We start from the raw sequence: 11,599 nt of genomic DNA on the forward strand, positions 1-11,599 counted from the left end.
ATACAGGGTCCAGTAAGATGTCTCAGTGGGCAAAGGTGTTTCCGTCAAGCCTGGTGAACTTAGTGTAATCTCTGGGACCCACATCCACAAGCTGTCCCCTGATCACCATTTGTATGTATGGCATACACCCAAGCTCACACACACACACATATACATACAAAATAAATAAATAGATAGATTAAAACAAAACCTCTTGCTGTGTTGATGATGTTCAATTCAAGTTGGTGAGAAATTCCCACACTGAACTCCTAACAGCTTCCTACAGGCTTGCCCTGTGTCTCTTCTCACCAACAGGAAGTCCTCACATGTGCTGGAGACACTGGAGCACGGCTCCAGCAATGGAAACTCATTCATCAGCTGCCCCGAGTTAAGATCATGTATGAAGGCTGTGCTGAGCCCGCATGAGAGCCCCACTGATGTCCAAAGACGGGACTCATGCACAGGCATGTGTGGCTAGCCTGGGGGACTCCGGGCCAGTAAGTGTCAAACGCGATAATGGATAACCTCCTTGCATGCAGGAAGAGAGGTGGTCTATGCCTGGACGCAGGACAATGAGGGCTCCAGCTGTACTCAGACACCGAATCCTGTAAGTAGCACAGAATATGGTCAGGCCAACTATACATCTTTCAGTAATGTTGCCCAATGAGACAACAGAGTGTACCTTCCAATGCATAGGGTCCCTGAAGTCACGAATCTCAGGGAAGTGCTGTGGAATAACTGTCTTGTATACTGTAAAGATCTGATGGAGGAAGGTCATTGGTTAATTAATAAAGAAACTGCTTAGCCCTGATAGGTTAGAACATAGGTGGGTGGAGTAAACAGAACAGAATGCTGGGAAGAAGAGAAAGTGAGCTCAGATGCCATGCTTCTCTCTCCCGGGCAGATGCGATGAAGCTCCGACCCAGGATGGACATAGGCTAGAATCTTCCCAGTAAGTGCACCTTGGGGTGCTACACACATTAATAGAAATGGGTAATCAAGATGTAAGAATTAGCCAGTAAGAAGCTAGAGCTAATGGGCCATGCAGTGTTTAAATGAATACAATTTGTGTGTTGTTATTTCAGGGCATAAGCTAGCCAGGCGGCCAGGAGCCGGGCTGTGGGAAGAGGCCCGCAGCTCCCTCTACAAAGATCTGTCACTCAAATTGGTTTAATAAAATGCTGATTGGCCAGTAGTCAGGCAGGAAGTATAGGCGAGGTGACCATGCTAAGAATGATGGGAAGGAGAAGAGTGGAGTCAGGAGTCACCAGTCAGATGCAGAGGGAGCAGGAGATGAATGTGCCATGCTAATAAATGTACCACCATGTGGCAGAGCATAAATAAGAAATATGGGCTAATTTAAATGTAAGAGTTAGCTAGTGATAAGCCTGAGCTATCAACCAAGCATTTACACTTAATATTAAGCTTCAGCATGTTTATTTAGGAGCTGCTGGAGTGACATAAACTTCTATTTACAGAGAAGGTCCTAACGAGTCAGACCCTCTTCCCATGTCTGATGATAGACTGGTTTTGAACAGGAAGAGGGGTGGCAAGAGCACTCAGCACAATGCTAAGGATGATGGGAACTGTCAGAGAGAGCAGCCGGAGAGTAGCTCACAGTGCCAATCCTGGCTGACTCATCTGATCTTTCTCTCTTGGGCTCACTTTTCCCCATTCACAGCGTGAGGACTGTGAGCTGGAAGTATAGTAAGAACCATAAGGGACAGTAAATGGGAGTGACCACACAGGGCTTCTACCTACCTGCACCTGCTCTGCCCCACACCCAGCCTTTCCTGTGATGCAGCTCAGTGATACTCAGGTTAATCCCTTCACGCCAGCTTCATCTGCGTTCTTGCCACATATGTAGGGACATTTGAAAGAAGGCCAACCACTGCTCTTCCAGACTCCACGCGTATAGGGAACTGAAAGGCGACCTCTCACGGAATCTCCACAACACCCCAAGGTCACAGTGTCCCCTCCCCCTCCCAGATGAGACTAAGATGTCCTGCTGGGTCCTCCCTGGTCTCTTGACCTCCACTATCTTTCTCCAGTGCCTCCGTCCATAGAACCTTAACAACCCAGGCCCCTCCTTGGCTCCAGAGTTTTCACTGATTCCCTACCTATAGAATGAAGCCCGAATGTAGTTATATTACTAGAAAGGGAGACATCAGACAGTCCTCAACTCCAGAAGGCAAGCAGCCTGGAGCAGAGCCTCAGGGCCCAGAGACCCCTCCAAGAACAGTGTTCCAGAGAGGTATGAGGTTTGGATTCTTTTTGTTTTGTTTTGTTTTGTTTTTGAGACAGGGTTTTTCTGTGTAACAATTCTGGCTGTCCTGGAACTAGCTCTGTAGACCATGCTGGCCTCGAACTCACAGAGATCCTCCTGCCTCTGCCTCCACATGCCTTTAATCCCCACGGTTTGAATCTTGAATGTCCCTTAGAGGCCCATATGCTGAAGACCTGGCCTCTGGTCTGTAGCACTATCAGCAGATGGTGGAAATCCTAGGAAGTGGGGCCCAGCGGGAGGCAGTTCAGTCACTTAAGCATGCTCTGGGAGATGCTACCAGGACCCTGTCCCCTCCTCTTTCTCCCTCAGCTTCCTGGCTACTGGAGGTGAGCCACTCTGCCACCATGTGTCCCACCATAATGCCCTGCCTGCCACAGGCCCGAGCCACAGTGCTAAGTGATTACATATAATCCTACAGTGAAGGCAGATTGGCCCTTTCCTCCTTGTGATGTAAGAGTCTTGGGCACTCTGTCACTGTCACAGAAGCAGATGGATAGTGTTGGGTTCATCTCCTCCTGAGATGCTCACAAGGCTCTGAGGCAGGCTGTCAATCAGCCAGTCAGCAGGCAGGGAGGACAGAACCCAGGCTGCTTTGCTGTCACCGAGTCTTTTGGATCCTGAGATCATGTCACTCCTCTTGCTGTCCTGGGGCCAGCATGCTGGTGTGCCTTGAGATATCCAAGGCAGAGAGCGTGGCTCAGACCGTCAGAGGAACCCAGGCTACCTCAGTCCTTTTCTGGAACCAATGGCCTGAGATCACCGTGTTCCACAGTCACTCCTGGGTCCTCTCTGCCCCTTTCACAGGTTTGCCTGCCCCAAACCAGGGCAGGGACAGCTGTCAGGCCTGTCCTCGAAGGTCTGCACAGCTGTGGTCTGGGACAGCATGGATGGGGGATTCAGTGCCTCCTAGGAGACACTGAAGCCGGAGCCAGTGTTAGCTAGGATAAGAAGAGGAGGTGGGGCTGCCTTGGTGCCTGCTGAGGAACCAGCATGAGGCCCTGGGAGAAAGGAGTTGGGTCTCCTATATGCCTAGACAAACCAAGTGAGCCTTGGATGCCCCCACCCCCGCCCCAGGGTCTTGGGAAGATGTCTCTGAATTGAGGCAGAGAGCCAAGTACTTCAAGAAATAAGTATCTGGGGAGCCCGTGAGGATGTCAGGGGCCCTCTTAGCTGGATCTCTTGACAAAGGAGTGTGAAGCGGGATGATGTTAATAGAAGAACAACCCTCCCTCCATGACAGGATCAAGAACAAGTATTTCTAGCTGGGCAGTGGCACAGGCCTCTAATCCCAGCACTTCTGAGACCGAGAGGTGGGTCTCTGTTCAAGACCATCCTGGTCTACAAAGCAAGTCCCAGGACAGCCAGACAGAGAAACCCTGTCACAGACAAACAAAAGAGCAGCCATTTCTCAAGGTAAGAATGAACTGATTGCAGTGGACTTGGCAGAAGTTACATAGGAGGAAGCAAAAGTTCACTCAGCAATCAGACACATACTCAGTTATATACTCAGTTATACCCCACCCCACCTCCCTATACTGTCTCTTCCCCTTCTCCGTAGACTCAGTCATGCCCCAAGCATATACTCACCCCCCCCCCCCGCATACTCAGTTATGGTTACACACACACACACACACACACACACACACACACACCATGCTCTCTAGTAGGACAAATGTTCACTCTTCAGGTAAATGACTTGCCCAAGGCCACAGAGCCAGTGAGTAGTAGGGCGGGGATTTGAACCCTGCGCTGGTCTGACTGCATTCACGGATGTCTGATAACACAGTAGGCTGTTCTTAATGCTCAGAGTTGACCAGACCTGTCATTTCCCTTCCTAAACACAGAACCGACAGCCCAGGGCCAGGCTACTCCTTCCTACTGAAAGGGACTGGATGTTGTAAGGCCCACACAGGAATGCTGGGATGTGTGAAATCGTCCCTTCAGGACCAGTCTGTCCAGAAGGAGCTAATACAGACCCAGTGAGGGAGGCAGCAAGTCCTCATTTTACCAATGACGAAACTAAGGCTTTGCCAGGCCAAGTGATGCATCCAAGTCACCCCTGTACCCCGTAAGTAGAGTCTAGTCTAAAATGCAGGCATGGAAAAGGCCATGCCTTTGGTGGGCCGGGCAGTTCCTGCTATAAATACAATGCTGACTCCTAGGTAACCTTAGCCTCCCCCAGGCTTGCCCGCCCAGGCAGAAGGCCATAAATCGCAAAGTCTGCACCGCCTGCTGTGCTCCCCTCTCCACGGAATTTTCCGGATGCCCTAACAAGGTACCACATTTTTTAAAACAGGCTCCAGATAATTGGAGGCAGTGTTGAGCTACCTAGCTATCTCTGAAAAAAAGGGGGGTGTTGCTGAAGCCAGGGCGAGATTCCTGGAATAAGGAAGGACCTTACCTGGGTACTGAGCAAAGAAAACGGGGAGGGAGGAGCTTGGTTTAGGTCTCTGCTAGACCCTCTAGCAGTGGGGTGACCTTGGGTGTGCCGTCTGCCCCTGGATTTCTGTTTTCTTCGCTCTACGGTGGAGCTGATGTCCCTCACCTCCAGACAGTAAACAGCATGTCCAAAATGGCCAGGACTAGGAAGGTGTCCTGGTCCCTTCAGCTTATTTCCTGACTATCCAGCCCCCACACAGCCAACATGATAACGGTGTTTTGCGTTCCTTTATTCCTACCGCAGCATGAAGAAGAGAGAGCCCCTTCATTGGCCCCTTTGAGTAGATGAGCAAACCAGGGAGCAGTGCCGGAGGACTAGAGCGTTGATACTACTGTCACCGTCCCTGAAACTGGTCAGGGACAACAGGGAGATCCCACTGCAGCTTCCCGGGTCTGTTGCTGGAGGCAGGAGTCGCAGAGAAACCTGAATGTCAGACAGTATTCAAGGCGATCCTTTCCTACACAGAGCCTCCTATGCCGCACCCACCGGCCAGTTTGGTTTGCTGTTGTCTGGGGGAAAGGTGTCTCTTGTGTTTTTTTATTGTTTTGTTTTTTTTAAACAGGGTCTCTCTATGAAGCTGAGGATGGCCTCAAACTTTAAATCCTCCTGCCTCAGCCTCCCTAGGAGGACATGTTTATATTCTTAGACAAGGCACTGTGTCAAACCTATGTAGGGAGGACAAACACCGTCGTGTTGTGTTTTACAGGAGAATTACACTTAGAACGTGCCCAGGGCCTCTGCTGAGCCAGGGCAAAGTGAACCAGCACCGACCCCAGCTCCAGGCCCCCAACCCAATGCCCCTCTCCTAGTCAAGGACAAGACAGAGAGGACACGCTGGCCCCCAGGCCCAACACGCATGTCCACTCAGTGCCACGCCATTGCCCTGCCAGGCTAAATATTGTCTTTGCCTTCCTGAAATACTCTACCTACGGGTGGCTTTACAAACTGCTAAAACGAGGGCTGTGTCCCGGGTGCAGGGAGAGCTATTCCGGGTTTGTGTCAGGTGTGGGGCCTGGCCAGCCAGAGACTGCTGCTGGCTGCTCCCCAGGCACCGGGGGCCTCCACGGCCGTAGCAGCAACGCTTGGCAGCCAGCTCTGCTGGCGCCCAATGGAAGCAGGCGAGGTCAAGCCACTTTTGTCAGCGTCTCTCTCCCAACACATATGCATACACAGAGCCAGGCCCAGACTGTCCATCAGATATCACAGTGCCTTCTGGGACAGCCTGGCATGCCTGTGAATGCCCAAGAATCACCAAGGTGAGGTTTTAGGATAAAGTCTCTATGGGCCAGAACCGAGCACCAAGGACGCAACCGTGGGGAGATGCCCAGCCTGTGTGTGCCTCTGAGCACCTGCCCTCAGTGCCCTTTTACCCTGTCTCAAAGGAGTTGCTGTACTACTCATGGCACACCGGGCATCAGCAGCTACTTTTGTACATTACCGTCATTTTCACACACTGTGAGTCAGGTACCTAACCACATTCCCATTGACACCTACGGACACTGAAGCTCAGAGAAATCAAACCACTTGATCGACGTCACACAACCTAGAGATCAGAGCCTGGGCCACTTCCTCCAGAGCCCCACAGTAAACACTGGTGATTCTGTTCTCCACACCCACCTTTCTCCAGCCTAGTTCAAGGAAAATATCACAGTTTGCCCACTATTTGAGGCAATCCCCACCGCATATCAGGGCATGTGAGGAAGACCCAGAATCTAACTGCATCTCCTCTTGCCTGTATCCCTAGCCACCTCCAGCCCAGAGGGTTTGGAGGTCTCAGCAAGCTGGTCTCAAGCTGGTGCAGGGACCCCGGACATCCCAGTGGGCTCAGGATCCCAGGAAACCTCCCAGAACCTATGTAATCACTCCAGATTAATGTGACATGCCTTCCCTTGCAGATGGTGTCAGAGGCCATGCACCCTGTACCCACTTTGAAGCCCGGTCCCCTAGCTTGAGCCCCTCACCCTGTGGCCAGCGCTGCCCCTTTTCCAGGCTGACGGTCTGAGAATCTGTTAGTGGCGCAGCTTCCTGCTAAAGCCTACTAGGAAATCAGGGGGTGCGGCCAGGACTGAAACTCAAACTGCCTACGCTGGGCTGCAGCTCCCGGGTGTCAAGCTAGGAGGAAAGGGTCCCCACCTCACTGGTGCCTGCAGCCCGTGGGGGGCCGGGTGCCCTTGGTGACTGGAGACCTTGCCTTTGCAACCGGAGCTATGGCCGGTAAATATAGCTCTGCCACTCACCAGCTGAGGGGCCCTCGCCGTCCGACATGGTGGGGAAGATGGGCAGCCAGCTGGCCACCAGCCTGCAGAGACACTCAGAGCCCTCAACAGCCGTCACCCACCCAGTCTGGCTCGGGACTGCTCCGTGTCCAGCACCTAGGCAGTGTCCTGCCTCAGCCAGCCTGGCCACCCCCCCATGTTGGGCTGGGCAGATAAGAGCGTGCTCCCGGTGCCAGGAACCTGTGCGATTGGTGGATAATTCTAGGCACTGCCCTCCCCTGCCTGGGGCCTCTCCTCAGCAGCCCCGGAATGTTGCTTGAGAAGCCATTGCACCCCTGGATGCTGGATCAGTCCCCAGAACCCCAGCTCTGGAGATTGTGGAATGCCTATTCCCTCCCTCCTGGTAGTTGGTCCCACCTACTAAGTCAGGACCATTTATGGGCATTTAGTGTAGAGGATAACAGGAGATGCTGCCGGAGAGTGCACGCTGGTACCAGCAGAGCATGGCCACACTTGTCATTTCATCCTGCTCCCCAGACAGCCACATCAGGTCCATGTCACAGACAGGGTTAAGTGACCCTGAAGGGAAATCAGCCCTCTAGGGGTGTAACCGGGATCTGGAGCCAGGCTGTCTGTCTCCAAGGCATAGGAAGCCTTGCTTTTGTTTAGCCAAGAGCACCTACAACTCTGAACACGCACAGGGTGCTTTCTGCTCCACACGTGGGGAGCTGCGTGAAGACGGGAAGTGGGGTGACTTCTGTGCTCACACGGGAAACACAGTTGAGAGAACACACTGCTACAAGCACTTTGTATGTGTTTGCTGTATGTACTAAGAGTCAACTCAGTTCTCTCCTGGTTCCCAAAAGGTAGTGGGAAGTTCTGGTGTCGGGCTAGGGCTCCCAGAGGCATCACCCTGGGGCCTGGGGTTATTCCAGGTGTGAGACACACAGGAAGGGAAAAGGGGCTAAGGGCGGATCTGGGAATAAACTCAGAGAGACCCGGAACACTTTCACTCTCTCTGTGGAAGAGTTGTCTGGCTAAGACATCCATTCCAGGAATGTGAGCTAGCAAGGGCAGTCGCCAGCAGGAGAATGGCAGGGGTCTCCAGCACAGGCTGAAAATGATGGTACTGTCCAGGCAGGAAACACATTTTCTTGTGGAGGGATGCATTCAAGGCAGGAGAAGCCAGATGAACTTCCTGGAGGAGGAGCCAGATACTGGTGCTAAAGGACCAAAGCACCTCTGACAAACAGTTCCAGGGCCTCCTGGCAACTCTTGTATGGGTGCTGAGGCCTTTCCTAACTCAAAGACCAGAGGATTGGGGTTACTCCGTTTCAAAGGAAGTCCTTCCCAGGAAAAGCGAGGAAGGAGAGCCACAGGGTCACAGCTGATGCTCACCCCAGCACTGCCCCACTGGTTCGCGGAGACTAGCAAGAGAATTCAGACCTGGTCTCCAGGTATGGTCCATACTGTTCCCTGCACCAGGCATTTCCGATTTTTCCCTTCTGTCCTCCTATTCTTGTTTAACAGCCCACAGGCAGCTCAGGGGCTCTTGCCCAGAGCCTCCACTGCCCCTGAATACCACTGTGACTTAGCCTCTCTGTGGTCAGTCCCCAGTCTTCACCGTGTCCATTCCTCGGCCTCTCTGTGGTCAGTCCCCAGTCTTCACCGTGTCCATTCCTCGGCCTCTCTGTGGTCAGTCCCCAGTCTTCACCGTGTCCATTCCTCGGCCTCTCTGTGGTCAGTCCCCAGTCTTCACCGTGTCCATTCCTCGGCCTCTCTGTGGTCAGTCCCCAGTCTTCACCGTGTCCATTCCTCGGCCTCTCTGTGGTCAGTCCCCAGTCTTCACTATGTCCATTTCTCGGCCTCTCTGTGGTCAGTCCCCAGTCTTCACCGTGTCCATTCCTCGGCCTCTCTGTGGTCAGTCCCCAGTCTTCACCGTGTCCATTCCTCGGCCTCTCTGTGGTCAGTTCCCAGTCTTCACCGTGTCCATTTCTCGGCCTCTCTGTGGTCAGTCCCCAGTCTTCACTATGTCCATTCCTCGGCCTCTCTGTGGTCAGTCCCCAGTCTTCACCGTGTCCATTTCTCGGCCTCTCTGTGGTCAGTCCCCAGTCTTCACTGTGTCCATTCCTCGGCCTCTCTGTGGTCAGTCCCCAGTCTTCACTGTGTCCATTCCTCGGCCTCTCTGTGGTCAGTCCCCAGTCTTCACCGTGTCCATTCCTCGGCCTCTCTGTGGTCAGTCCCCAGTCTTCACTATGTCCATTCCTCGGCCTCTCTGTGGTCAGTCCCCAGTCTTCACCATGTCTATTTCTCGGCCTCTCTGTGGTCAGTCCCCAGTCTTCACCGTGTCCATTCCTCGGCCTCTCTATGGTCAGTCCCCAGTCTTCACCGTGTCCATTCCTCGGCCTCTCTGTGGTCAGTCCCCAGTCTTCACCGTGTCCATTCCTCGGCCTCTCTGTGGTCAGTCCCCAGTCTTCACCGTGTCCATTCCTCGGCCTCTCTGTGGTCAGTTCCCAGTCTTCACCGTGTCCATTTCTCGGCCTCTCTGTGGTCAGTCCCCAGTCTTCACCGCGTCCATTCCTCGGCCTCTCTGTGGTCAGTTCCCAGTCTTCACTGTGTCCATTCCTCGGCTATCCCTTGTTGCTTTGGTGGGTAATGAGCTCATTGCTGTTGGAAGTACATAAGCAAAGCTGCACAGCCTGGTTAGACACAAAGGAAGTTCAAGTATCAGGTGGGGTTGGAGTATATGGAGTTGGAGACCCTCGAGGGTGACTAGCTCCCACGCTGGCCTGGGACTTCTCCAGTTTTAACGCTGAATGTCCTGCCTGTCTCCCGAGAATGTCCTCAGCCCCAGAAAACCAGAACTGATGGCCACACTGGGTCTCTCCCACTAAGGCCTTAATTTTAAGTGATAAAAGAGAAAGCAAACCCAGACCCCCTGGGACTGCCTCCAGAACCCTGGAGTCTCCATCTCCTCCATCCTGCACGTCTCTCCTTCCTCCTTGACCCTGGTGCCAGGTCAAAACTACCTAGTGCTTGCTGAATAGGGTGGGCACTGGGAGAAGTCGGAGTAGGACCCTAGGACAGCACCTCACCTCCCAGCGGGAGGAACACTGCCTTTGGGGTGTGGTGGTTTGAATGAGAATGCCTCCCCCTGCATAGGCTTATATATTTGAATACGTGGACCCCGGTTGGTGGCACTGTTTGGGAAGAATTAGTAGACATGCCTTATTAGAGGAGATGTGTCACTGGTTTGAAGGTTTCCAAAGCCCATGTCATTACCAGCGTCTCTCTCTGTCTCGCCTTGTGATGGTGGGTTAAGATGTGAGCTCAGTCACCGTTCCTGTGCTCTGCCTGACTGTGGCCATGCTCCCTCCCTTAGTGGTCATGGACTCTAAGCCTCTGCAACCATGAGACCCAAAATAGATGCTTTCTTTTATAAGTCGCCTTGATCATGGTGTTTGATCACAACCACAGAAAAGAAATGAAGACAGAGGGTAAGGGCAGTGGGAATCAATGGTCCCAGGAAAAGGAGTAGCCGTTAGAAGGGTGTTGGCATGATGCTGGAGAGATACCTGCTCAGAACCTGTGGCCTTGGGCTATGGTGCCCCTCTCTGTTTTCCTTCCACACTAGGAAGCTAGGGGGCAGTAGAGTCCCAAGAGTCCCTGGATGCCCAGCCTCAGGTCTCACCTCCTGCAGTAACTGTTCTGGGATCCTGGGACAGGTTCATTTCACAGGGCACACTTCAGGGCAGAACAGTCCAGTGACTCACTGCGAGGCCCAGGAGACCGCCACAGCTGCAAGGCCCAGAAGACCGCCACAGCTGCAAGGCCCAGGAGACAGCCACAGCTGCAAAGCCCAGGAGACCGCTACAGCTGCGAGGCCCAGGAGACCACCATAGCTGCGAGGCCCAGGAGACCGCCACAGCTGCAAGGCCCAGGAGACCGCCACAGCTGCAAGGCCCAGGCTGCGAGGCCCAGGAGATCGCCACAGCTGCAAGGCTCAGGAGACCGCCACGGCTGCAAAGCCCAGGAGATTGCCACAACTGCAGTCAGTGTGGCATGCCCTAGTGTGAGGCAAATGGTGGGACTTAGGGTGGAGAAGCCACAGAAATGCTCACTTTTGGCCCTGGAAGGCAGCCTGCAGGGCCAGGGCTGGAAGGAGTCTGGCGGCACACAGACCAGGACAGTCTCCAGCTCTACGAGGGCCTTGGGATGACTGGACAAGCCTGGGCCCAACCTTCATATCCTCCCTGGAGGGGGCGGCCCAAATGCCACAAGGAGCTTCTGCCTCCTTCCCTGGAGCCATCCCACCCAGAGAGACAGCCCAGTGTCGGCTCCTGTGTACAGGCCACTTCCCTTTCCTGTCCTTGGCCCCAAGTCCCTTCCTGTTCTCTTTATTGTAGGAACATGTGTTAGGAGAAAACAAACAACAACTTGATTCTCTTGTCCTTGAGATCATAACAGCAGCGAATGAGCCCACTGCATGGATGAGAATTTGTGGGCATGTGTATATGCATGTATATATGCATGTGTTTGGTAGTGGGCATGTGGAGTGTATATGTGACAATGTGGACATGTGCTCCCATGTGAGCGTGTACATATGTACATACATGTGCCTTCCATGCATACATGTGTACGTGTCTGTGAGGCAAGCATGTGCACACGGGCTATCAG

At 53.3% G+C, this 11,599-nt stretch overlaps 1 protein-coding gene across 2 annotated transcripts in view; it reads right to left on the reverse strand.

The window, feature by feature from the left end:
• The window catches only part of Eml1 (EMAP like 1), a 159,805-nt gene extending 152,662 nt beyond the window's left edge, over positions 1-7,143 (reverse strand). Inside the window, exon 1 of one of the 2 annotated variants that reach the window (XM_075948091.1) lies at positions 6,944-7,143. In XM_075948091.1, coding sequence (XP_075804206.1) covers positions 6,944-6,971 — 28 coding nt within the window. In that variant the 5' untranslated portion in view covers positions 6,972-7,143. The remainder of the gene's footprint in view (positions 1-6,943) is intronic. The other variant, XM_075948090.1, reaches the window with a different exon arrangement.
• Positions 7,144-11,599: the final 4,456 nt, after the last annotated feature.

Source organism: Microtus pennsylvanicus, chromosome 14 (assembly GCF_037038515.1).
Source record: "Microtus pennsylvanicus isolate mMicPen1 chromosome 14, mMicPen1.hap1, whole genome shotgun sequence".
Classification (NCBI taxonomy): Eukaryota; Metazoa; Chordata; class Mammalia; order Rodentia; family Cricetidae; genus Microtus; species Microtus pennsylvanicus.